This window comes from Coccinella septempunctata, chromosome 7 (genome assembly GCF_907165205.1).
Source record: "Coccinella septempunctata chromosome 7, icCocSept1.1, whole genome shotgun sequence".
Taxonomy (NCBI): domain Eukaryota; kingdom Metazoa; phylum Arthropoda; class Insecta; order Coleoptera; family Coccinellidae; genus Coccinella; species Coccinella septempunctata.
In genome coordinates, this window is record NC_058195.1 from 1,770,413 (window position 1) to 1,798,239 (window position 27,827).

A 27,827-nucleotide genomic window follows, 5' to 3' on the forward strand; every position below is an offset into this window, starting at 1 on the left:
AATTCTATGACTTGATTTTCCTGTCATCAATTAAATTCATATTGGCAACAATGATTCTATAATCTGTGTCTGGGTAGTTTGAAATTTTCACATCAGTGCTCATTTCTGTGCCGAACGGTGGTCATGAGTCATTTCGTCTATAATGCTTCTTAAACGTTGTGTTGTGAAGTTTTGAACTGTTTTTTGTTGATGTTAATTTATTTTTATTTATAAAAGATTGTTAAGAGGTGAGTGCAAGTCATCTCTTATGTATGGCCAAATTATGCAACGGATATGTATCGTATGTTCAGAGGAATTTACTATCGCCAAGCAGGCGTTGGCTGGTTTCTAACGAGGACTAGAGAGAATACAAAAATGACATATGCTTATTTTTGTTTATTGTTATTCAAATTCATAGATAACTCAACAAAATCTGGTTTAAAGAATTGTGAAATTCTCTCGTAACAGTGGAAATTGAAAATGCTTTTCCTTTCAGATTTTTTTTGGCATAAATCATGTTCAAATTCATTAAAGGAAAGACACCACATCAAAGCAACACTGAAAGGCAAAAGTTGCAGAAGGAACTTTTTTCTTATAGTAGGGTGAGTCTTGTTAGCAAATGCAATTGCTTATTATGTTATATTCTATGAAAAAATGCATTAGTGCAGTTGTATACATATACAAAAAATTGTAAATACTTAATAAACTATGGTTTTTCCTATCATTAATGTTGTTTATTGTCCAGGTAGGTATTCTACAATATGCTGATATAGAATTGTACAAGAATATATGGCATATTTTGGCCATAACGTTTTCAGAAATTGTAACTGACTTTTTTTTCCTCAAGGATAAATTTAAATGTTTGACAAGACACTAAAAATATTTTGTTCTTGAGTTAAATAGGTATATGAGTGAACTATATTTCACTGTTTTGAGTTGTATGTTTAATAACAAACAATTGGGTAACAATGACTAATTTTCTCACAGTCAAAATAATTAGAAGTGCATGCTGAGTTACACAATGCTGTAGTTTGTATGCAACTAATATTACTCATTTATCTCAGGATTTCAATATGTTATGAATATTTCATCATATCAAACTTTTTTTATTCACAATGTTTTGGAATTTTGTTTCCTTCATAATCTTTTGAAACAATGTATTCTTTCCTTCTATAGTATTTATACCATCATCATGCTCGTATACTATTATAACATTAGGGTTTCAAAGTATTAATTTTTCAAGGGTTATTCTCTTTTTTAGTGAGTTATTCTTTCTACAATCAGGTGTTCCAAAATCATAGAACATCATAGGACGGCGGTCATGATGACATTTCTAATCATTTAAACTTTTCTTTCTTTGGTTGAAGCACAGAATATCTATTCCTTCTGTGGATTATCTGTGTGCTAGTTGAATTAAAAAATAAAAGCAAAAGAAACAAATAAAAAAAATTCACGCGTATTAGACTTTAGCGCGTATACCTAATTCGGAGCATAAAACTACGTCAATTTTGTTCAATTAATACTCTAGTCGATCTGAATACGCTAGTAACAGATCTTGACGTGGCGTCGGTATTTTATTGGAAATAATAACTCAATTGCTATGCCACTATGGGCGTGAACGATTACATTTTTAGTTAGATAGCTTTGGAGGGTAAACATTTTGCAAGCTTTATCTCCCTATCGTTTTTATCTTTCTTAAATAAATATGATCTTCACGAATTCATTATGTAGATTCTCATTTTATTGATCCGCTAATTGGATTTGTAAAAAAGGATGCTCACCCTGAAAAAGAAAAGAACTAACGTTAGTTTACGGCTAGAAATGTCTGACTAGATATGGTGATTTTAGCGAGATGTAGTAGCTCACCATTTTTTTCAGTCATAAACATCGATCAGACATTAAGTCCTTGTTCCGTTTATTTCAAGAATACGCAGATTTAATTGTGTTCAACTACGTGCCGAATTTATCTAAATTCACGAAATATATCTTTATTGGCGTGTAATGAATATTGATCGATTCTCTTTTACGATTCGACAGTTACATATTCTGAACGATTGTTTATGAACACGATTCATTCACTTGATTTGTTCATTATTTTCAACGAAAAAGAAAACGCTATGAAGCGGCACCCATGTTGGATTTAATTTGACGTCGGACGTCATCGGAATACATAATTTTTCTGTGGTTTTCCGTATCCGATACGATGAAGGCGCATAGAAATAATTCTACGATTCGCTATAAACTTAATAAGTGGAAAATACGACTTCCAATACGTATGAGACATTTCAAATCCGTCTCTGATCCTCCTGGCTGAATAGTGAACTGAAAAATTCGGCACATTGGTTCATTATTTGCCGAAACCCTTTCTCGAACAACCATCTCCCCGTAATTTCTATAAATCAAAAGTTCTATGACCGGAGCTAACTTCGATTATCTATTTCATAGTTCTTGAAGAGGCCCTATTTGTGGTCTGTGGTCCACCTCTTATCTGAATGAAATTGTCATAACATCATTATCAGCGGGGACTTCCAATACTTGAAATATTTCGCTATTGTTGTCCACTTCCTTTATGCTAACGACCTTGTGCAGGTAGCATGGAGTGGGTGGATGTCCGGTGCATAAGAGTTGGAGATTAGAATACCTCTGTTGCTACTCTTGGTCGTTTGAAATCGTCATAAAAACGAATTCCACAGATAACGAGTTTGTGCAATACCAAGGGTGGAATATTTTCATCTGCCGCTCGAATTCTGCTCCAAATTTCGACGAGATAGATTAAGGAAGTGTGTCAGATTATGAAAATTTTAACATTTCAATGTTTACACTATGGATTAATGAATAATCTATGGTTTACTCTCGGGTTTACCCCATAACTTACTCTTCCTTTGTTCGAGATGTGTTCTGTTCGATCTCAGATCCCTCAAAACCGTATATTACGTAATCGGGTATAGTATTCCTTTCCCAACCTGAAATATTATATTCGTCTTCTGGTATCCACTTTATGTTCTCACCGTGTAACCTTTCGATTACGACACAACCGCAAATATCAACCGACTATCTATTGTAACATGTCAGATGATACGATATCAAGTTCTATTTACAGGTAGGTGAGTCTCGATCTTTGGAGGATCTACCGTTATGTTATTAGTCACCCACAGGAAAGTACTCTGAGTACCTAGAGATCGGTCGGCTCTGTAGTCTGTCGTCATTTAGTCGTAATTCCGAATTATAGAGGTGCATATGGGTCATTGCCGAAGCAGGCCTTGGTTTTCTCACGTTATATGGGTTTTTCACTGATAAGCAGCGATAAACTATCGTGGTACTTTTTTTTTGTATCATGATAAACTATCGTTAAATTTAGACTTTCACGTGCATTGCTCCGGTTATGAAATCTGATTGTCGTAAGGAAGTAACGCCTATTCAACTCTCACCACAATAACGATTAATAAAATTCATCGTCGGGTAAACCAAGATATATAAAATCTATATCTCCTTGGTGTAGACTGCACACTTTTGATAGTATTCAGATTTTCTCGATCCAAATTATGACATTTGATTCAAAATGTCAAACCATTATCGGGAGTATAGAAAATGCCCCAATTCCGACCAATCAGAAAGTTTGGCCCTTAGTTACGAGTTTAAATAACATAGTTACGATAATCTAGGAGAAAAGCCCTATGGCCTAGCGTTTAATATCAACGTTTAGATGTTCATATTAACCTATTAACAGATTTTTTTTTTGTCAGACCGCTCAACATGGATTCCCACACAAACCCACCGCCATGGCTTGGGACCCGTCCCTCAGACTCCTGGCCCTCGGTACAGCCACCGGGGCCATAAAGGTCTTCGGTCAGCCGGGCGTGGAGTTCTATGGACAACACCAGAACCCTACCGCGGTCACAAGGCTGATCTTCCTACCAGCTCAAGGCAGGGTCGTGTCGCTATGCGACAACAACTCCCTGCACCTGTGGGAGATCAACAACGCCCTCACGGAGGTCAAGTTTCAGTCGTTGGAGGGCAAACTGAAGAAGATATCCACCATGTGCGTGGAGTCGAGCAAGAAGCACCTTCTGCTAGGCACAGAAGGTGGTAATATCTATCTGCTAGATTTGGCTACGTTCACAATGACGCCCGATATAATTTATCAGGATGTTGTCATGCAAAAGTGAGTGAAGATTGTCAGCTCCTTCGAACTAACTAACGCATAAAGTTGATCTTAATTAAGGTATATAAGGTTTCGTAAGCAGTCCAGATTAAGGTGTTTCCTCAAGATGATATCTAGTGTTGTTTGTTGACGAAAGTGCGATAAATATTTGTAAACATTCCTCACCCATTGACTGGAAGACCTTAAATTGAGGTTCTCATTTGGATTGGTTATCTCTCATATCTTGAATCAATATAAGATTACAATTTTCCTTATCGCCAATTTTTTAACTATTCGAAAAGTATTGAATGTGCCCAAAGAGGTGTTAATTTCATCCACTAGAAACTGTTTTTCTTTAAATAGTAGCATTCTATGTCTTGGAAAAGCTGCATACATAAGATGTGGATTTCAAATGTAATAAATGCTCCCCACACAAGAATATTCTACATAAATCGATGCATATAGCAAATAAAGTGCAAGCCCCATCAAAAATCATAGAATATTGTCAGTATTTGATATGAAGCATCGTTGCCAAACCGCCAAAACTATCCTCAGACACCTAACCTCACACTTTCTGTTACCGGAAGCAACTGACATCCCCTTTAAAACATTCCAGCGTTCCAGAGGATTACAAGTTAAATCCCGGAGCTGTTGAATGCATCGAAGAGCAACCTGGTAAACCGGACAACATACTCATCGGTTATAACAGGGGACTGATGATACTTTGGGACAAATCTAAAAACACTGCCATTAAGTCGTTCATTGTCAGCCAACAGCTGGAGTCTGTTTGTTGGAGTGATGATGGTGAAACTTTTTACAGCTCCCACAACGATGGTAAGTCGTGGCGTGCCCCATGGGTATCTTCTTGGTCCAATATTTTTCTGTTATAAGTGAAAACGACAGTGTTTAATCTCTTCTGTTGTCGTCAGGAAGTCACATGAAATGGAACATTGAGGAAACGGTCAAACCTGAACCAAACACACCTTATGGGCCTTTTCCGTGCAGAAGTGCTCCTAAAATATTGGTAAAAGAACAAAATGATACACCTCTGGTCGTTTTTTCTGGCGGTCTACCTAGAGCGACTTACAGCGATAAATATACAGTGACTGTTATACACGGTGACGACCATCATGTGTGTTTTGACTTCACCAGCAAGGTGAGAAAGTTTGTACTTCGATTCTATCGTTATTATGGCCTTAGTTTTTAGTGTGGTGTTTTATTGTAGTATTGTGAGATTTTTTATAGTTTTTTTCTTTGTGTAGTTCGAATTAATTTTTGTTGTTTATAAACTTTCATTGGCATTTCGTTTCATGCTAGGCAGATTATGAATCAGAAGATGGAGAAACGCTTAAAAATAAGGTATTCCTCAGCCAAAAGTGATTATTCTGTTGATGTGGAATAAAAATGATCAATTTTGCGTTCTAATTATTTAGGTTATGGTATCTGTATGAACATTTTTAATGGAGAAAATTCGTTGATGATTTCAATATTCACTGTTTGAAACTATGTTCCACACGTTGTTTCTGCATGTTTATATGTTAGAAGGTCTTAGAGGCTTGAAGGTTTATCTTGTATCGTTGAAGAAAGACTTGAAATTTGGAACAGGCTTTCCTTAGTTACTTTTAATACAGCTCCGTACTTATTTTTCAGTTGGGTACCAAGTGTCTACCTTCAATGATAACAGATATAATCTGCAGGCTCTGTAATAGTAATAGATATTAGTTTTTTTGAATTTGATAAGTCTTAACCATCGCATAACATGATCAATTTGGTCTTCAGGTGATAGATTTTATAATAATTGACTCCAAGCCTCAAAAAGCTGAAGGAAGTAACGAGAACTTAGTAAACGGTGAGACTAGTAGTGTTAAAGGGGAACCGGAAGCCTTGATAGTTCTTGCCGAAGAGGAATTGGTGGCCATAGACCTGGAATGTAAGGAATGGAAAATGATGAGTCTACCTTACCTGGTTACTTTACACGCCTCCGCCATCACCTGCAGTCAATACGTCTCTGGTACGTTTTAAAACAGTCTTCAGTGGGTTGTTCACCTAATGAGACGTTGCTTTACGTCATTTCAAACGTCAATTCTTCCCCAGGCGTTCCCGAAGAACTGTGGAACCTCCTGAAGGACGCGGGCAGGGCGCAAACCAGCCACCTGTACTCGAACAAACCCTGGCCCATAGACGGTGGCGACCTCCTCCACCCGAAGGAAAACGACAGGCCCAGGCGCGAGCTCCTGCTCACCGGTCACGAGGACGGCACCGTGCGTTTCTGGAACGCGGGGGGCGTCACCCTCACGCCCATCTACAAATTCAGCTCCTCCCAGTTCTTCGTCGGCGACGTGTTCGACGAGGTCTCGCCGGACGCCGAGGACATGGAGGAGGAATGGCCGCCCTTCAGGAAGACCGGCATCTTCGACCCTTATTCCGACGACCCGAGACTAGCGGTGAAGAAGATCGATATGTGCCCCCTGAGCGGTACCCTGGTGGTTGCCGGTACTGCGGGGCAGGTCCTGATCTCCAAGTTCGACACGGAGGTGTTGGAGGGTTCAGTCAAGGCCGTCACCATGAATATAGTGAGCGATAGGGATGGGTTCGTCTGGAAGGGCCACAGTCAGTTGACCGCCAAGACGGAGGAAGTCAGACAGAGCAGGGGTTTTCAGTGCACGTCTTTGCTGCAGCTCCATCCACCTGCGGCGGTCACTTGTTGCGTGCTCCAGGCCGATTGGGGCCTGGTGGCCGCCGGTACCGCCCACGGGGTGGCGCTGTTCGACTACGTCAGGAGGGAGGCGGTCATGGTGAAGTGCACGCTGAATCCGAACGGTGAGTGCTCACCCGCGCTGGATCTAGTCGATCTAACCTCCATTGCCCGTCAAATACTCACCCTGTATGTTAAAATACCCATAAAGGCGTGAGGATAACGCCACGTCCATACAAAATGACAGGTATTTGACACTTCGATGACAGCCAGTTGTCAACGATCACAGAGCGTCGCGTTTGACATCGGTTCGATTCATAGGGTGTCGTTTTTGGCCTCTGTTTTTACGAATTTCACGAAATGATGCGGCGGAGGTTAGGACGATTCGATCGGGATGTCGCAGTTGTCAACTATTGTTATTTATGATTCTGTTTAGATCTCACGGGGGCCGGAGACGCGCCCATATCGCGACGGAAGTCGTTCAAGAAATCCCTGAGGGAGTCCTTCAGACGTTTGAGGAAGGGTAGATCGCAGAGGAGGAGTAACAACCCCCAGGGTAACACCGCGGCTTCGCCGACGTCTCCGCCGGCTCGTAAACTGCCGCCGAGCGAGGATTTCGTGGAGACGAAACCCGTGGAGAGACAGATCGAGGCGAGACCAGCCGACGAACCTATGGGTTCGTTCGTTAGGTGTCTATACTTCGCTAGGACGTTCCTGATAAACTGTAAGTAGAAATAAACGTCCGTAGTATGATTTAAACTTAAATAACTTCGTTTGCAGCCCAAAACACCAACCCCACACTATGGGCAGGTACACACAACGGCACAGTTTACGCATTCACAATAGCCGTGCCGAACAGCGGACTAAGGGACTCGCAGGCTGTCATATGTCAGCTGGCGAAAGAGATCCAGCTAAAACATAGAGCGCCGGTGATAGCAGTCGCCGTCCTGGACGGATCCAACAAACCCCTACCCGAACCCCTGGAGGTCGAGAAGGGGGTGTCGCCGCTCCCAGATACCACTCAGGCACACAGGGTTATCATAGCGTCCGAGGAACAGTTCAAGATCTTCACCCTGCCTAATTTGAAGCCCTACTGTAAATACAAGCTCACCGCCCACGAGGGCGCGAGGATCAGGAGGATGAACTTCGCCACCTTCCACGGTAACCATCCGGAGTACAAGGATTACTCCGAGATCGACCTGTTGTGTTTGACGAACATCGGGGAGTGCCTCATACTGACCATACCGGACCTGAAGAGGCAGCTGACGGCTGCCACCATAAGGAGGGAAGACATCAAGTAAGTCAAAACAGGATCAACACTAAATCTGCCTAATAGAAACACCAAAAATCTACTCCGTTTCACTATATAAACAAACAACTTTCTCTATCTATCTGAAATGGGTTTCTTTCGAAAAATCGCTACACCTAACGCTCAAAAAACCGCTATAAATGAAGCTCGAAATATCGCAATACCTAAAGCTCAAAAATCGCTATACCTGACGCTCAAAATTCGCTATACCTGACGCTCAAAAATCGCTATACCTGAAACTCAAAAACCGCTATACCTGACGCTCAAAATTCGCTATACCTGACGCTAAAAAATCGCTATACCTGAAGCTCAAAAATCGCTATACCTAAAGCTCAAAAATCGCTATAACTGAAGCACAAAATCGCTATACCTGACGCTCGAAAAACTTCTGGAAAGTGACTCCGGTAGGTTTCAAAAAACGGCCGGATCGATTCTGACCAAAAGCGATAGGCCGCGTCTTGCTCCGGATAAGCACAACCTCGCAGATTTTCGCATCGATAGATCCAAAATTGCGGACTGTAGCGTGCCATAACATTTTTTTCGAAAAAATCCATTAACTCAAAAACCCTTCATCCGATTCGAACCAAAATCACAATAGCTCGTTAGAATCGTTGGTTACGACTTGTGTTGTGCCCACAGGAGCGCTTGTTGTCAATATTCAGGAAATTTAACCCAACTAGGGTTAAATCTAGGTTAAAAACACACTGACAGCCTTCCTTTCAGCGGCATATCCTCCCTGATCTTCACGAAGAACGCGGAGGCCCTATTCTTTCATTCGTCCTCCGAACTGCAGAGGTTGTCGCTGTCGACGACGTTCTCCACGCACGCCCGATGCTTCCTGAAGATCCCAAAGGGGGCGCGAGACGAGGCAGCTACCGACCGAGCAGCGACAACCGAGAACGAGGAACCGCAGACGGCCGCCGAAAATTTGGACCTGGAAGAGGCCGTCGTGGTCAACGGCAACGCGGAGACGAAAAACAATAGCATAACCGATAATAAGGTGAGTGACAGGAATGACATTCGATCTCGATCTGTGCTCTGTTTCGATTTGATCTGTGTTCTTTCACGATACGATCTATGTTCTGTTTTCAAGTCGATCTATGTTATGTTTCGGTACGATGTATGTTCCATGTTGGTCCTTTTTTATGTGATGATCCGTTAGTTTATGTTGGAAATGTTTGTTGTTACTTAATGTTCGAATTTATTTATCTTTTTTCGAGCAGCCGTATGGTACACCTGTAATTATTCGATGTATAGGGATGACAAACAGTATTGTCAATCAACCCAAGACAACGCGAACATCAATTATTGAGAAAACAACAATTTCTCAACAGAAATTGGACCGTCAAGGATCTAGATTCATTGTGAACGTATCGCCATCAAGGAGAGTGGCGTTAGATAGGTTCCGCTCTTATTAGAGCCCATCAGTACCGCATAACGCAACCAACGATGACGACTGAATTAAGTAGAGAGCGATACGCTCTCTGTGGTTCACTCTGAATCTAGATACTTGCCAGTTTATTGTTCAAAGCCTCGTCGGCGTTAACTTCTTTGCGATTTCGAAGTGTTGGTTCATCATAACATCATAATCGTTGGAACATCTTGTATCGGTTCATTTTCACACTTCGAACTGTGTTAATCTGCTCCGCATGTTTGCCTGAGATACTGATGGAATCCCATTGTTTACTAACAAATCACCATAAGAGCAGGATCATTTAAAACCGATTCTAGGTAATGTCCGACCTATCAGCCCATCATAATTCCATTAACAAAACTAACGACCACGATCGACCCGCGTAACCCATTAGACCCCTCACCGTTAAACCTTGTGGTTTCCAGACTGATGAAGTGAAAGAAAACGGCGACGAAACGCCGCATAACATGACAGTATCGAGCAGCATAGGTGATATTACGATAGACAGTGTAAGGGACCATCTGGGCCTCGGATCGATAGACGATGTAAATAGACATTTGGCCAGCATGTCGATAACCAAAACCATAACAACAGTGATCACTAACAATCAGGAAGGCTTGACAAGTTCCACCACGACGACGACGACTACCACCTCGGCGGCGAACAACGAAGAAAGTAAGTGTACTGAATGGCGTTACGAGTTTGGCTTGTGTCTATTTTTGCTTACATCCTGTCTTGTGTTGTTCGAGCTTGATATGCTGAATGAATGCTTACTTTATCCTTTTCTTTGAACGTTTTTCTTGTCATTACCATCGCAGGATTTGAAATGTGCGAGAAAATTACACCGGTCGCTTAACCCAACAGATTTAGGTGACATTTGAGAGCGGCGTTGCCACCTTGTTCACTTCTCAACGCAGAGTAGGTGTAATCTTCTCGCCGAATATTCTGGGTTTCTATAAACTCCCTGAAATTTTCTGTTGTAATTTTAGCATCTGTTTCCAGTAAAGATTTTTATTTTCAGACTAAGTAAAAACATATGACAGCTTCGAGGAGATGGAACAAAGTGCGACATCCATGAAGCACACTTTATATCGAAACAATATGCCATATCTTTCATCAATTACTTTTGGTATTTCACGCAAAAATGGTACAATTTTCTACTTAATTCGATCGTCGGACTATAACTTACATTGATCTTCATTCCATTTAGTACAAATTCAAAATTTTATAATTTTGTATGAAGTACCAAGTTTAGACTAGTAACTCGATTAGGGTACATAATTCAGAAATATACCGATTTCGTGAGTTTCAATTTTTTAAGCAATATGCAGTATTGTAATATAAATGGAGGAAATTGTGATAGGATTTCGAAATTCTTGAGAATTTTTTGTCAGCAGTATTTTTTTTCTACAGTTCAATTAGTTACAATATTGAGTTTCTTCAGATTGGAGTGGTACTGCGGATGTATTTGTTATTTTTAAGCTAGAGTACAAACTCCGATAGAAATTCCCCGAACTTTGTTTTGATATAATTTTTTTTTCGTACTGTGTTCTGATCAAGAATTTTACAGTTGGTGGAGGTACTGTGTGTGAATGATGAGTGGTTAATTGATGATTCAAAATTCGGAAACGTTTGAAATGTACTGTTTTTTTCCGAAAATTGTCTAATGCCTTAACATTTTGTTAGTATTTTATATTGATATTTTATCCAGTTTTATTATAAATTTATATTTATAAATGATTTATGCGAGAGAAGCATCACTAAATGAATAAAAGATTTTATTAAACTGACTTTTTCTCTATCCCTGAAAATTCTTCTATATAATGAAAATAAAGTATGGATTTTAGGTCTCTTGAAGAGGATACCCTTCACAGTTGTGGAAAAGTGAAAGATTTGAACATACAGACTCCCTAAATAATAATTTGAAATAAATTTTTAACACTCTCAAATGAAGAGTAAAGAATGGATGCTATATTTTTTGGAGGAGCTCTAATAACCCCATTGCCTACAGTTAGTGGTCTAATAACTCGACTAGAATCACTAGTTCAATATCTCTACTAGAGTTATTGGTCTAATTATTTCACTAAAGTCGAATAACTTCACTACATTTACTGAAGTCACAAATCTAATGACTACATTAGGGTTATTGATCTTAAAGCTCCACTAGAGTTACTAGTCCAGTAACTCCACTAGAGTTACTGTATAATAACTCCACTAGCGTTACTAGTCTAATAGCTCCACCAGAGTTACTAGTCTAATAACTCCACTAGAGTTATTGGTTAGTGATCTAATAACTCGACTAGAGTTGCTAGTCTAATAACTCTACTAGAGTTATTCTTCTGTTAACTTCACTAGAGTTACTAGTCTAATGTCTGGACTGGAGTTGTGGGCCTCCACTAGAGTTATTGGCGGCTTTTATATGCACCAACCCCATGAGAGAGAGAGAGAGAGAGAAGGGGAGCAATGAATTTCACATTCCACAGTTTGCGGTTAAAAAATTGAATAAAAATTTCTTTTTTTGCAACATTTAGAGAGACTTAATCTCGACACTCAATATGGAATGATTTCCTTCGTAGGAAGATCAGAATTTCTAATACCGCTAATACGGAAAAATAAAACGATGATATTACGCGTTTTACTACGACTATAAACTTTCAAAACATATTACCGATTTGCTAATGAGAGGAATAAATAATTTCGATAGTTGTCGTTTCAATTTTCATATTTTATGCGATAAAATTCAACACTAGGAATATTTATAACGCGTATTAACGGAAATGGTGTGAAAAACCAGTAATATTATCGAATATCATCGAATTGAGTTCAAGAAAAATTCCGCTCAATGTTATTCCCAGAAAACGAGCTTGTGGTAAGCACTTCACCGGCGTTTCCGAAAAAATACTGACAGAGAGGCCACAAAAACGAGTTTTATAGGTAAGTGCATTTAAAATTCAATTTGGTGGCGCATAAATATGCCGAAAGACATATTACACCAGTAAGGCATCTTTCATTTTGACTATTTTTTGAGGGAACAATAAATGATATTTTTAGTTAATAACTTATATTAATATATTTTAAATGTTGTTATGGTTGAGTTTAACTGTATGCCTCTGATTCTGGATGAAAAACATCCAGAGTGTCACTGAGTATAGTTGATCTAGAGCCTGCCACTTCACTGAGCAACAACCTATAGCTCCGCTTTAATTGTACGTCGAACAGCACGTTTAATACCATCATATGATTCTGATTTTGACCTGATAATCCTCTTTCATCTACAAGCCTTTCAATTGAAGTGTTTTGCCGGCGTTGCTCGGCATTCATTAGAATGATTCAATAGATTCGACGAAACGTTGTACTTTTGAACCCAGTTATTTAAATACGCTTATGGTTTACGTGAATCAGTTTCGTACCAGGAACTGACTGAAATCTCTGATGACGTTCTCAGTTGGATATATAGGCTGTCCCAAGTGAAATTGGTCACCTTTCATAATTAGTTACAGAACATAGAACTGATGGTTAATTGAAAGACCCTCCAAATCCTCAAAACCACGAATATAGGCAGTGCTGGTCGAGTAATATATCATTGCCAAGGGTCATTGCACTCTGAGGATGAGTTTCAACACTTTGCTTTTTAGAAATTGCAGCTATTTTTTTCAGGGCATCAAGAAACGTTTTGTGATGATACTGAAAGGTTGCTGACCACTTTTTAGGCAATGATAATGAATTAATTGTTGTCCCAGAGTGCGTATTAGAGATTTTCCTATGGGAAAATTGGAAACGCAACAGATAATTGAAAAAAAAAACACAAATTTTTTTTCGTTTTTAGTTTGAAAATGCATTCAATCCCTATAAGAAGAATCAAAAATATTTTCCGACCCTGCCAATGGTTTCCGACCTAAAACACTACCGAAAAACGTTTAAATCCGGCACTGCCAGCACCGACTTTCCACTCCGGATCCAAAAATCCCCGTAGTCCTTTCCCCACCGTCGATTTCCATCCCGAAACGAGTTTAATGCTTCCATTATCTCGTGAAGATCGTCGAATTCCCTTCACTCACGTGAGCAGGTCGCTTTATAGTTTGTAAATATACCGGTTATGGAATTCCATCTGAAAAATATAAAACGGTTTCGCGTGATCTTGTAAATTAATTGACTATATACATATTTAAGCGGTTCTCGAGTTACACAGTTGACAGAACGTCGCGCGCGCGTCCGTAAACAAACGCGCTCCGCCGAGATCCCGCGTTTCGGGTATTTTTTGTACGTACGTCTTCAGGATAGGGTGGCTCACGATGCAGATCAACGAGTACGAGGAGCCGGGGGACGATATCCGGATACACATGTGAGTTTCGAGGTGTTTTGTTTACTTTTTCTTTTCTTGCCCGCGATGGAATGGATTGTTTACATTTTTATTTCGATTTGTTAGGATTTGAGACCTTTATCTTTGTCTATTTTGTTAGGGATTGTTTAAAAATTTGGTGAATTCAATCTATTGTTGTTTATTGTAATTGTTTTTTTTTTAAATTTTGTTCTCAGTGGAATTTTCGTTCTTTAATCAACATACAATGATAACTCGGGATCAATCGCTAGGTTGTGTTTATTTTACATCTTCTCCAGGCTGAATTTATCATCAAAATCAGTAGGTAAATCGATTAGTGCTTTTGAAAATGAAAAAGATGCTGAAATAATGAAAAAATGGCAATTTAAACTTTATACAAATCGAATTCTCAAAAGAACCCCTGTGAACTCAAGAATAACCTCAAATATTGTTCAGTTTACCCATAAAGTTTCAAAACCCTTCAGAATTCTCAAGTTAAATATCAGAGAAATACTCAATAACAATTTTCAATTCTTAAAAAACCTACATCCAAACCTACAAATAGGCACACATCTATTAATCATGTCTGTAGATACATGAACTACAATTTTTTTATTTGTTTACTTTTTTATTTTCCACCTTTTGAAAGAAATATTTTCATGGATGAGGCGGATCTGGAATTTTAGTTTATTGAGGGAAAACTATGTCCAATACTGATGAAAATCTATTATTGTACGAGGATTTTCACTCTGAACATGAAATACCCGAGAACGATTAATTTTAGTATGATAAATCAGAAACTTTTTCAAGAAAAAGCTGCAAAGGATGCTATTTTGATACATGTTTAATCTAGAAAACTGGTAACAAAAAAAATAAGGTACAAAAAAGTGTTGCAAGAGAAGTACCTACTTTGGAAAAACCGATTTAGGATTGAAGAACCCTTAATGAGTGGTTTAGGAAGTACATTTTACCGAGTCACCTTGTATATAATATTATTTGAGACATATTAGGAAACAACAGAATTATCTACTGAACATGATATCTCCATTGCTATACACAAAATATCTTTTATTTCCTGATAAACACTGCCACCACAAATCGAAAATGGATTGATTATTTTTGAATCTTCAAAAGAAGTTTCTATTAATCCAATCAAACCTAATGCCGTGATCACTAGGATGCAATGTATAGGGAAACAGGTTATAACAGTTAACATATTCAAATCTTCTTCCAAGAATTTTGGATGGTTTGAGGATTCTTCCTCTTTAAAATGCTCATTTCCTGATTATTTCCATATCATACTATGGAAAAATCGACCAGCTATCCTCCAAGAGCGCATTTTCCGTATTGATTAAACAAAGCAGACATTAATGAACGAGGAAGTGTCTTAAATTCGACAAGAAATAAAGATCAACAAACGTATAATATCATATATACCGTCACCTTGGCCTAGAGACAGCTCTCAAGATCGTGCTAGAGTATTCGCCAACCTGTCTGTATAAAAAATTGAGATGGTTGCCCAAGTTCAAGTTTACCTGGCAGCTTTTCAAGGCCATTTTTGTCGGTTTTATCCTCAACGAATCGGTTAAAACCTGTTTGTTTTGGGACACACAGCTCAATTGAAAGTGTGAGCACCCTCTTGAAATTGTTAATTGTTAGATCGAAGAAACTGTAGATCTTCTTGCCCTCAAATATTGAAGCTGAGTCACAATTGATAATACAAAACATCAGATTAGTTGTAATGCCGCTTATGGCACATACAGACCACACTGAAAATATCATAAACCTACAAGAAATGAGTTTGCTGTAAATTTAAGCCCTTAAAGTGTCATGAGGACCATATTTCGTGCGTGTGCAATACGCAAACACACGCCTCCCAACATGGTATGTACAGGAGTACTGAAAATTTGATTCAAGTGCAAAAAGCTAATTTTCTCTCCAATATCTAGTTCAATTTTTGAGCAGTGTATATGCAAACACGGCTGCTGGTACCAATTTGTGGGTTTCCCCGAAATACCAGTCGCATCTTCGACCACCTGTTCTTACACAACTCCTTGAAAATAGGATGATTGAAGGATGACGTGTCAATGACCTAAAGTCAACTTCTTCTCTGAAACACCTCTTGCTTCAGCCTCCGAGCATTTAATTTGCAAAGTACCGGCAGTTTCACCGACGACGATAATGTTTCATTTCTTTACGTAGTTGTTTCGTTCATTTTATGACACTTCCGGATTTTCCTCATATTGCAGGGTGTTGAAATTTCTTGGAGGAGCATGAGGTCAAACTTACACCCTTTCTGAGATATGGAGTGTCGAAATTTTGCCAAATTCTCTTGGATAAAATTGACCAGAGATATTTCGTCGAAATTCGAAGAATAATATCCCAAATTTCAAATCCTTTAAATTGGTTCATCTTGTTAACGTTTCATCATAAAAATTACATTTTTTACGGTGTTTTTCTTGCAGGGAAGTGACCACTGACATGGAGGATATACAAGGAGAAGGAGGTGGTGGTTACTTGAAATCAAATGCTTACATCAACCCAGCTTTGTCTGTTTCTACCCACGATCTGAGTAGCAACGGAAAAGTTTTCAGGGGATGTAATGACTTTGAAGGTAAATAACTGTAGAGAATAGTAGATAATCGACTTTATTTTCCATTTGATTTGACATTAGACAAGTTAGAAACCCACCCATGCATTTCCTGACCTAACACCATTAATATCTATAAGAGCCAACATACCAAATCGAATAATATCACTTATTCAAATTCGGAATCGTGAAATCAGGTCTTAATTCGATACAGAGAATTGGTTTAATTAAACTGTTAAGTCATGCAATGTAATGGCAAGCACATGGCCTATTATTGATCACATGACTGTTAATTAAAATCCAGTTGACTTTTGCACCAAGCCTATTTTTATTGTCCGACAGCTATTTTTATTCAGCTGCCTGTCTTGGCTTCCTTGAGGTAGTTGTCGGAAGGAATGGATGGTTTTGGATTCGTCGATAATCTGGTATACCTTCATATAGTGCGAAAAGGTCATAAATCTTGAACGATTGCCCTTTCCTCTTCATAAGCCTCTTATTATGGGTTAAATCTTCAGTAAAGTTACATTATATAGATGAGTTTATTGTTAATCCAGACTTTAGAAAGGATTTACGAAATACAGGACCCAAAACTGAACCCTGCAGAAGCCCCCTTAACAGTAAATGACACACCCTCCCAAAATCTGATTTTATCAGTATTTCCTTTTCTTATGATGATTCACAACATCCTGTATGTAAGCAGGAGTCTCATTCTGGATCAGTTTTATGTCTACTGCTCGACGCATTCTATTGGTCTGGAGAAATTTCCGTAAGTAGAACTTATAGATCAATTAAAAACAATTTAGAGCACATGGTCGGAATCATGTGACTAGCACGAGTGCGAATCGAATGTAATGAATCATGGAGTTCCTGGCTAAACTAGTTTCAATGAACTGGAGAAAGTCGACTAGTTTGTACACAGGTTGGTTTTTCCGAAAAAAACCACGTGACCGTTCTCCAGAGATGTGAATTGTTTGTAAAATTTGCAATGTAAGACCGAAGTAATAAGAATAATACTTTTTATTAATCCCTTGAAGCCATATGCACAAGGCAGTGGTCAGTTTGGGTCAAGATTACCAAAATACTTAATGACAGATGACATCTAACTTTGCGAAAGAGGATAATCCCTTCAATTGAGCCTTTTATCAACCCCTGGTACTTTCTAGAGAGTATGTATTTTGTTTGTTCCAGTATTCAAACATATTTGTAGTGTTATTTTTGTAGCAAGATTTTTGGAATAAATATTATTATTATTATTATTATTATTATGTATTCAAATAACTGGTAGAAAAATTAAAAGGTCTATTTTAAGGTTATCAGAAATCAACAAATAACTGCAGTTATATCAAGTTTATCGAGCAAAACAACTAAAAACTCCTCTTTTCCAGTCGTTGAAGCCTCCAACACCTCCTCAGTGGGACAAACCTTCAGAACTTTCGCGGACTGGTCCAGATCCAAGGCGAGAAAAATCTGCTCCAAGAAGACCCTCTACAGGAGGCTACCAATACTCTCGTGGCTGCCTCAATATACGACAGAAAAGGCGGTTGGCGACCTGGTCGCTGGCATAACTGTCGGTTTAACTGTGATACCTCAAGCTTTAGCTTATTCTAACATTGCGCATTTACCGCTGCAATACGGACTCTATACATCCTTTTTGGGATGCTTTATTTATATTTTTCTGGGAGGTTGCAAAGATGTGCCTTTCGGTCCTACGGCCATTGTGTCGATAATTACGTATGAAACTGTGGGGGATAAGGGTGCAGAGCACGCCACCTTGCTGTGTTTGCTGACGGGGGCGATACAGTTGCTGATGGGCCTGTTTGGATTTGGTGAGTTGGAATTGCATCACTACAAACTTATTTTCAAGTTTTAAATGGGTGAAATATCGAATATTCATATTCTAGTCATCCAAATTCTTGAGTCGTTTACATCAGACTCAAATGCAAATGTTAACGCACTCAGTTTACATATTTACGTTTCAATAACGAATATTTATCGCATTATCAGGGAGTTAGTCCTCTCTCTGTTTGTACTTCCTGATGGTTTTATCAAAAATTCGCAGGTATTAACCTTGACGACAAAAAACAACTAGAGTGACATTTGAAGAGACAAACATTAACACAAAGTTGACGTTTTGGAACCTGCCTATAAAAAGATAAAGAGAGTGATGAATCCGGTAAAGCAGTTAAAGCTGCATTTTGTTCTCGAAGGATTTGATTAGATGCTCAATAAAATTGAGACTTAATGATTTTATTTATTGAACACACAATGTCGGATTTACGCCTTACGGTATTAGGAGATTTAGATAAAATTAATTGTATAAAAATGTTGATTCAGGGATTCCACTGCTGTTATCACGATGAAGAAAGTGCATCTCTATGAAAGTTGATAGAGAGTTTCACTTTGTCGAATGATGTAATGAACTGACATAATATAAACCGACTTTATCCATTATATCTATTATCTTTGTATTATTCAATATTGCTTTATAGCAATATAATATGTTCAGAGTCTCATTTCTCTCTGATTTTGACCAAGGATGATATGCCAGTGAATAATGGTTGATTTAGCACGAGGGATATATGAATATCAGAAATGATCAGCTGGTGAAGTACATTTTCCCAGTAGTTTTTCGTTATTGTTCAAATTATCCAATTACTTACCTCTTCTTATAATTTTTTCTTATTCCTTCGTCAATCTGAGCCTGATACTTCATTCCAGGTTTTATAATAGACTTCGTTTCCGGACCTGTAGCTTCCGGTTTCACTTCAGCCGTTGCTCTTATCATACTGACCTCGCAAGTGAAGGATCTCCTAGGAATAACAGCGCCTGGAAGCGTTTTCATACACACCTGGTCCAACATCTTCAAGAACATACACCAGACCAAAGTAGGGGACGCAGTCCTCGGCTTCCTGTGCATACTGAGCCTCCTGATACTCAGGGTAAGTAACGGCGTCTGAAAAAAGCCGGCCCAAGGACGCCACCTTGCGGAATACCAAAAATTTCAACGCGACGATGATGAATTCAGGCAGTTCTCGTTTTATTCCAGTTAGGATCCCAAATTCCGATTTCAACGACCAGTGAAGATGGCAAACCGAGGACTCCTATCAAGATCTGGAGGAATAGGTTGTTATGGTTCATTGCTACCTCACGCAACGCCATTCTAGTAGTTGCCAGTGGTTCCATCGGGTACTACTATTATAAAACGGGTCATGTTCCGTTCTCCCTTATTGGGTATGTTCCACAAGGACTTCCCAATCTCCAGATGCCAAAGTTCGAATATGAGAAGATTGAGGGAAACAGCACAGTAGTCGTGACCTTCAAAGATATGGTGTCAGACCTTGGAAGCGGTATCATCATTGTTCCCCTACTGGCCTTGCTGGAGAACATCGCCATTTGCAAAGCCTTCGGTACTTATACCTACAGTCAGACAAGAATATAATTGTTTTAATCCGAACTTTTGCAGCTAATGGTAAAACAGTCGATTCCACCCAGGAGTTTCTGGCGATGGGCATCTGCAACATCTTGAATTCCTTCGTCCAGGCTTTCCCAGCCTCTGGGTCCTTATCGAGAAGCGCAGTCCAACACAGCAGTGGGTCTAGAACACCTTTGTGTTCGGTCTATGCTGGTATCTTGGTCGTTTTAGCTCTTCTTTTCTTCACGCCTTGCTTCTATTTCATTCCAAAAGCAGCATTGGCTGCTGTGCTCATAGCTGCTGTTATCTTCATGGTGGAGGTCAAAGTTGTCAAACCCATGTGGAGAACCAAAAGTGAGTTGTACGAAATATCTTGGGTAATCGATAATTTTTTGGTGTTTTCCAGAAAGCGATTTGATACCAGGGCTTGGAACATTTATCGCTTGCCTTATATTGCCTTTGGAGCGGGGAGTGTTTATTGGAGTAGCCATCAACTTGATTTTCATACTACATCAAGCAGCAAGGCCAAAAATTACCATAGAACGATTGAAAGTGAGTTTTTCGTATTTATCATGTAGAATATTGGTGAAATCTCTTTAATTTTCAGACCAAAAATGGGTTTGAGTACTTAATGCTGACTCCAGACAGATGCCTGATATTCCCATCTGTAGATTACGTCAGGAATTTGGTGACCAAGTATTCAACTAAAGAAAAGATCGTGGTGCTGGATTGTTCCTACATTTACGGTGCAGACTACACTGCTGCTTGCGTGATACAAATTTTGACGGCTGATTTTGCGTCGAGAAAGCAACCGTTGATATTCTACAACCTGAAGCCTAGTGTCAGTGCAGTTTTTGAGGGATTGAGCCCGAAGGATTTTGTGGTGGTGTATAATGAAGATGAACTCGAGAGGTTGATAGAGCATAAGTCTTTTGTAATAAAGTAGAAGTGTCGTTTGAACAGAGAGTTTTACTTTTACCTTTTATATCTGGCATCACTTGAACAAACATCTCTTAAAAGGTGGACGAATGTTAGATACGTGATCTATTTTTGAATAAAAACATTGTTATTTTTGTGTAAACTTATTTAGTATGTACAGGAGTTCAGGAACCCATCAATCAGAGCGCTGAAAAAGAGGTTTTTCATATTTTGTTCTGGATTTCATCAGATTTTTCTCACCATCTTCAAACTGCTCTGTTTCAGACTCAAGAGAATAGTATAGGTCTATATTACCTCCACTTCTGTCTTTTACTTCTAACTCAACTGTATTTGATTCAACTCTTTCCTTGAAGTCCCTTTCAGATCTGAAAGATTACTAGGTTATAAACAACTGTTTCCGACAGAACTATCTCAGACTTGTGGGGTGTCAAAGGGGTCAGATTAAAGCCACTATTTTTCATTTTGACATCTCCCAATCTGCTGCTGAAATACTTACTGTATTATCTGCCCTCCAGATCGTATGATATTCAATTTTCCATCGAGTTTTCTAGACATAACAATCAGGAGTATGGATAGAGATACACCCATGAACCAACTAAACCAATGTCCATTCTGTAAGAAGTGAGAGGTAGTTTAAAATTCAAATATCAGTCAAAAAGATGAAGTGAATTGAAAATTACGAGTACATTGATCACCCTGGTATTGAAAAAAATACGAATAGAATAAAAGCCTTATCAACGCTGATTACGAAACCGGAAATCCCAATTGGATCAGACGAATATAACAGGAGATATCGCAGATTGAAATTTGCAATTTTTGAAAAATGCCATTTCCAAGATGAAAATCTAAACGAAGGAAGATGGGCTTTCGAAATTGCTCGCAATAGATTCAGCGTGTTCAAAAACCCATATTTTTATACCAAAATTTCGAATATCTGGCCCTGTTTAGAATAAAATGATATTTTTTGTTTTTCCATTCTTCATGTTCCAGTTCAATTTGAAATGCTCTCTGGAGTGCAATTCTCTATGGACCCATCAACTGTTTAGATTGGTGGAATCAACAAAGTCAGTATTATACTCTGTATCCTAAAACAGTAGTAGGACATCCTGATTATAAGATAGAGGAGCAAATAGGTGAATAGTTCAGTTTCGTAAAAAAAAATTCGAAATCACTTCAAATGAATTTTTCATGTTAAATTTTACTCGCTCAACGTGTTGGCTATGACAAAAACTCACTGCTGGTGTTGTGATCCTACTACAGATAGAATTTAACGTAGAGTTGAAGGCTGCACTGATAGGCCTACATTTACCAACATCGTGCTGGATTGAGTGAATCAATCGATTGTTGACGTAATCCATCAGAGATGACATCAGGGTGTTCCTAAGTTGTTCAATCACCTTCAACAGCAACATAGTATATAAAAAGTTCGTTGAATGTAAGGTATCTACTTACATTTTGTAAGGTATTCACAGACTTAGCTTCCATTTCTGAAACTCCCTTCTCAACATCAACCAGAAGTGTTTTAAGGTTTGAAAGGAAGGATGGATAACCGTTGTTGGCTGATTGTACAGGAGTCTTGAAAAATTAAGGATATCAGCAGAAAAGAAACATCTAATAAGAAGAGTTAAGTTTATCAACAAGACAGGACTCTTTAGAGTTTATTGAAAAAAAATTTGCACAATGCAAATCATTGTACTTACCTTTATCGACATTATCTTGTCTTTGAAAGAATCAATTTTGTCTGTGATCTTTTTTATAACTGGCCCGATCATAGGTATTTGAGTAAACTCCTTTTCCAACTTGTCCATTTGTTTGAATATTGGCGAATCCAAGATCTGAAATGAAAATTTTTTGAAGCACTCGCCTTAATCTTTCAGATTCTAGTGGCTACCTTATCAAAAGCTTCAAAATTCAGGTCTTCCTCAATGGTGTGTATGGTATCAAGCGGAAAATATTTCGCAAAATTTAGATTCAGATTCAAAAGCGGTTTGAACTCTTTTTCGATCGCATCTAAATCGAAAAATCCAAGGGCAATCTTTTCTATATTGAGCTCCGTCTGAAATACAACCATGAAATTCATTCCAAAGTCTGTCTCAGTGAAGATTTTTTCACCTTTCCCAAAGCTGCCACCTCGTAAAGGCTTCGGTCTTGATGGCATCTTATGATAACCTTATGCAGATTCAAATCGAGCAATAAACCGTATTTAGAAGGATTTATCTTGCTCAGAATCCTCATTATGTTGTCTTCCCTATAGTTTGTATCGAAAGTTTCGCACAAAACTTTTTGTGATGTCACACCTGCACAAATATAGATCATCGAGGTGGCGGCCATCAGCAAAGCTGTCAGATGAAGCAGAGTAAAACCCCTACAATGAAGATGAAAAGAAAATTCACTTATGGAAGGACCGAAAGATCATCAAACTTCCAATCAAGATAAAATAGAAGAATAGAAAACAAACTACTCACCCCTTGTAAGTGAATTTTGCGACAACATTGTTATAAGTCATCCTGGTAGAGATTCCAAATGTTAAAAGTGCGAAAGAGATCAATACCACTGTAGCTATGAAGTTACTGATGTGATATCTGTAAACCTCGAACCAACTGACCACGTCTTGAGTATCTTTTATAACATTCGTAGCATTGAGGATTGAATGCTCGACAGAAATGATTTTGTCTAAGGTAGAAGCGAACAAAGCCTCTATAGGTTTGGCTGAAAGGATTTCCAAGGTTTTCAATTCTAAATATCAGATTACCCAAAGGTTTTACCAGCTTTCCTGAGCTCCTCTTCGACTGACGATAATACTTCCTTGATTACAACATCGATTTCCTCAGTGATCGGAGAAAGGAGAACAGTCAGATTGTTGAGGTTCTTCAGGTCATTCATCACATAATTTTCGATTCTGTCAATGGTGCCAAAGATCGTATCGAACTCCCCTTTCTGGAAAGAACAAAGACACTACAAAGAAGAATCGATTTGTTTCATATACTCACTAAACTGTCGGAATCGAGTCCTCTTCTCCTTCTAAATCCAAAAAAGCTACCACCCATATTGAACAGTTTCTTGGAAGCGTCAGAAATTTTATTTTCTACGCCACCTACAGCTTTTCCAACATCACTGGATACTTTAGCAGTGATACTTGGTGGTTTCTCTTTTTTGACATCAGTAGTAACTCTTTGTGTTGTCTTCTCCGTACCTCCAAAGAAACTGTTGAAACCATTGCTCTTTGTTACGGTTACTGTATCATCTTTCTTCGAGTCTACCTTAACTTTTCCCTCATTCTTTTTTTTGCTAGAGCCTGAGGAAGACCAATCTCCAAAACCTCCAAATAACTCCCCGATTTCATTCTTGGCACTACTGGCAGTGCCACCTATACCTCCCGCTACCTTCGAAGTCATATCTTCCATTTTTTCCTCAGTTTTCTTCACTCCGTTGGTTACCTTAGATGCCAAATTCCCGAGTCCACCAAAAAGACCTCCAAAGCTACTTTTAGTTGTTGTAGTTTCTGAATATTTCACTGGAGGGGTTGAGCTCACTACGACTGGCTTTTTATTACCGCCAGAAAACCAACCATCTACTCCTCCAAAGATACCTCCAGAGTTTTTCGCCTTAGTGGTTGTACCAAGCTCCTTTGATGGCGTAACTCCAATGTTTTCTACTTTTTTCTCGACCTTAGAGACCACATTCTCAAGTCCACCAAAAAGTCCTCCAAAGCTGTTTTGGGTTTTACTCTCAACCTGTTTTACTGTCGTTGTTTCCACATTTCTAACTGGGTTGGATGAATTCACACCACTCGGCTGTTTCAGTTCTTTATATGCGTCTAGCCCAGCGAATAAATTATTGAAACCATTCGTGAGACCATCAGCACCCTTCTGTACACCATTCGTGGCTCCTTCTTTCAAATGCGATGTTAAATCCATAGTTGATTCTCCTACTTCTGCATCTGTTTCGGAAACTGAATTTCCGAATGAACCAAAAATGTTTTCACTTTCATTTTTGGACTCGATTTTAGACGTTGATTCACTCATCTTTGATTTTTCAATCGGTGTTGTATTATTTTGCTTCTTAATAGATTTCTTCTTATCTTCTGAGGGCGATGCAAAACCACCAAAACCGCCGAAGAGACCACCAATTTCACTACCAATGCCACTCACCATACTTTCCACCTTGTTCTTAGCTTTGCTTTTCTGCGTAGTCGATGCCTCGGTGGTTACATGGTTCTTTTTAATCTCCTTTGATTTCTTTTTTTGGTTACCCGAACCAAAGGTCCAATCGCCAAGATCTTTAAACACATCTCCCACTTCTCCTGCTACGCCTTTCGTTAAGTCTTTCAGTGCTTTTCCCTCATTTTCTATCTCATTTCCAATGCCTCCTGCAACATTTTCCATGCCGCCAACTAGGTTCCCGGTAATATTGGCGAGGCCTTTCTCAGTATCTTCCAAATCTTTCGCTATATTCCCAGCTATATTAGCTGTGAGATTCTCCAAAGCTTTTCCTTCTTCTACCGCTTTTCCTCCGATAGCTGATGTTAGGTTAGTTAAGCCTCCTCCAGCTGTTTCAAGATCCTTAACGACGTTACCTGCTATATTCGCAGTGAGATTCTCCAAAGCTTTTCCTTCCTCGATTGCTCCTCCTCCAATAGCTGACGTTAGATTAGTTAAACCGCCACCAGCTATTTCGAGGTCTTTAACAACGTTCCCAGCTATATTAGCTGTGAGATTCTCCAAAGCTTTTCCTTCCTCGATTGCTTCTCCTCCAATAGCTGACGTTAGGTTAGTTAAACCTCCTTCAGCTATTTCAAGGTCTTTAACAACGTTCCCAGCTATATTAGCTGTGAGATTCTCCAAAGCTTTTCCTTCCTCGATTGCTTCTCCTCCAATAGCTGACGTTAGGTTAGTTAAACCTCCTTCAGCTATTTCAAGGTCTTTAACAACGTTCCCAGCTATATTAGCTGTGAGATTCTCCAAAGCTTTTCCTTCCTCGATTGCTTCTCCTCCAATAGCTGACGTTAGGTTAGTTAAACCTCCTTCAGCTATTTCAAGGTCTTTAACAACGTTCCCAGCTATATTAGCTGTGAGATTCTCCAAAGCTTTTCCTTCCTCGATTGCTTCTCCTCCAATAGCTGATGTAAGATTAGTTAAACCGCCACCAGCTATTTCGAGGTCTTTAACAACGTTCCCAGCTATATTAGCTGTGAGATTCTCCAAAGCTTTTCCTTCCTCGATTGCTTCTCCTCCAATAGCTGACGTTAGATTAGTTAAACCTCCTTCAGCTATTTCGAGATCCTTCGCAACGTTGCCAGCGATATTAGCTGTTAAATTTCCAAGAGCTTTTCCTTCTTTGAGCACATTTCCTCCGATAATTGATGTGATATTTTCAACTTCTTCTAATCCCTTACTGACAGTTTCTTTTCCTAGATTAGCTAAATTTTCCAACTCCGCGTATGTCTCGTTAACAGCTCCAGCACCACCCTATAAAATACGTATCAACCAACTCAAAAACGCCTCATCGAGGTTCTACTCACATCATAAATCGATTCCAATGAAGGAATAAGATTCTTCAGTTGTTCGCACTCTTTTGTGTCGCATACCATATTTTCCACCATATCTTTGAGATCGGATATGTCTGAAACAGCGGATACGGAGCAATTTCCACCGAAAACTTTTTTTATATTGTCACTCACCATCGTTTATCGTTTTACCAATGTTCTCCACATCGGTAAGGATCGTTTCTATCTCGTCAAACACTGGTTTAATGAAATTGAAATTGTTTTCGATGTCTTTGAAGGTTTTTGAAAAATCTAGAGATCCGATGATATTTTCTATATCCGCCAAAATGTTCATCGTTGTTCCTTTTGGTTTGAACAACGCAAGATAGGTCACTTTTGAGGAAATTATGAAATTTGGAAATACTTACGTTCTCCACTAGATAAAAAGAAACTTAAGTAGTCCTGGAAGTTTGTCAAGAGTAAAATTTCCAGTTGTTTTACTGTGGTATCAACGAAAGCTTCAACGTCGACTATAGTATCGTCTAAAGTTAGTATGACTGTATCGAAACCATCATCCATATTTTGGTTGGTTTGGTTTGCCATCACCAACGTCAAACTAAAACAAAATGGGTTTGATTTTGAAGAACAGATGCATATCTTTCGACTCACAGTAGAAAAAAGAGGATGGAGTAAATCCAGGTGAACCATAACCATTTTTTGAATTTGGTATTGGGATTGAAGGTTGTACTTGTAGAGCATTGAGTACAGAAGAATACGCAGGAGCATAGTTCTTTAGCGTTACTGCCTATAAGGAAGAAGATCTGGACCATGAGGAGGATTATGAAGACGAACAGTCTTCTGTATGCCCAGATGCAATTTTTAGCGTGGGACCATATTGTTTCTCCTGGTTCAATCGTGAAGATTTCTTCGAAAAAATTTAATAAGCAACGAATCACAAATGGCTGTTTCAAATCTCACCATCAGGCAGAGCATCTGGTAAAATAAGATCAACAATAACGTTCACGAACTGATAATATCCTTGGACCAACCAAGTGTAACTCTCCTTTGGATTTCCGATGCTCCTATACGAAACATTCCAATTTATCGAAGTGTAATTTGGCTTGAGATCATCCCCTTCTACCCCATCCTGGACTATATTCAAGGGGGTAACTTCAACTTCGAAGAAACCGACGAGGAAAACGAAAAATACGAATCCGACCAAACTTTTCATTTTGAAGAAACGCGATAAGCCACTAATCAGCCCAAAACAGGGCCTTTATCCATTTTCGCAGAGAGGAAAATAGACGACGAAGATAAAAATGATAAATTCGAATATTTTCCGAATGTCGATTTCGGTGAATGGCTCGAAAACTGACCGAACTCAGATAGAATCGGCCAGGAAACCTCTTATCGGATTTTTCGATTACTGAGTTTCCGTCTTCCGCCGAATTCAATTTTTTTTTCATTCATTTTCACGTTAGAATCGATAGGCTTGATTTCCCTCAGAGAAAGACCTTAATGGGTACTGTTCTGAGCAGGAAACGT

The 27,827-nt window shown here is 38.9% G+C and overlaps 3 protein-coding genes and 1 long non-coding RNA gene across 7 annotated transcripts; 2 read left to right on the top strand and 2 right to left on the bottom strand.

Moving 5' to 3' along the window:
• Positions 1-72: 72 nt before the first annotated feature.
• On the top strand, positions 73-11,324 carry LOC123316496 (lethal(2) giant larvae protein). 2 transcript variants are annotated; one of them, XM_044902597.1, is made up of 12 exons: positions 73-227; positions 476-581; positions 3,723-4,141; positions 4,737-4,954; positions 5,050-5,276; positions 5,900-6,131; positions 6,215-6,940; positions 7,252-7,539; positions 7,596-8,112; positions 8,848-9,124; positions 9,964-10,213; positions 10,560-11,324. In XM_044902597.1, the coding sequence occupies exons 2-12, from the start codon at positions 495-497 to the stop codon at positions 10,562-10,564; spliced, it is 3,246 nt and encodes a 1,081-aa protein (XP_044758532.1). In that variant the 5' UTR covers positions 73-227; positions 476-494; the 3' UTR covers positions 10,565-11,324. The 2 variants fall into 2 exon arrangements, with proteins under 2 accessions (XP_044758532.1, XP_044758533.1); XM_044902598.1 differs by lacking the exon at positions 9,964-10,213.
• A 1,035-nt stretch (positions 11,325-12,359) lies between these two features.
• LOC123317191 (sodium-independent sulfate anion transporter) lies at positions 12,360-20,939 on the top strand. Of its 3 annotated transcripts, none has more exons than XM_044903597.1 (8): positions 12,360-12,472; positions 16,322-16,470; positions 17,832-18,272; positions 19,165-19,385; positions 19,493-19,853; positions 19,910-20,212; positions 20,265-20,410; positions 20,466-20,939. In XM_044903597.1, exons 2-8 carry the CDS (start codon positions 16,338-16,340, stop codon positions 20,802-20,804), a joined length of 1,944 nt encoding a protein of 647 aa, XP_044759532.1. In that variant the 5' UTR covers positions 12,360-12,472; positions 16,322-16,337; the 3' UTR covers positions 20,805-20,939. The 3 variants fall into 3 exon arrangements, with proteins under 3 accessions (XP_044759532.1, XP_044759530.1, XP_044759531.1); XM_044903595.1 differs by lacking the exon at positions 12,360-12,472 and adding an exon at positions 13,519-13,880; XM_044903596.1 differs by lacking the exon at positions 12,360-12,472 and adding an exon at positions 14,046-14,181.
• LOC123317192 lies at positions 20,808-21,163 on the bottom strand. The gene is made up of 2 exons (XR_006538147.1): positions 21,038-21,163; positions 20,808-20,984 (listed from the first exon to the last, which is right to left on the bottom strand). It is a non-coding gene; the product is annotated as an uncharacterized LOC123317192 (long non-coding RNA).
• A 126-nt stretch (positions 21,164-21,289) lies between these two features.
• LOC123316691 lies at positions 21,290-27,634 on the bottom strand. The gene is made up of 14 exons (XM_044902882.1): positions 27,261-27,634; positions 26,952-27,207; positions 26,711-26,898; positions 26,478-26,645; positions 26,319-26,419; positions 23,788-26,265; positions 23,563-23,734; positions 23,263-23,506; positions 22,910-23,162; positions 22,689-22,853; positions 22,498-22,632; positions 22,250-22,372; positions 22,033-22,194; positions 21,290-21,409 (listed from the first exon to the last, which is right to left on the bottom strand). Exons 1-14 carry the CDS (start codon positions 27,511-27,513, stop codon positions 21,290-21,292), a joined length of 4,818 nt encoding a protein of 1,605 aa, XP_044758817.1. The 5' UTR covers positions 27,514-27,634.
• Positions 27,635-27,827: the final 193 nt, after the last annotated feature.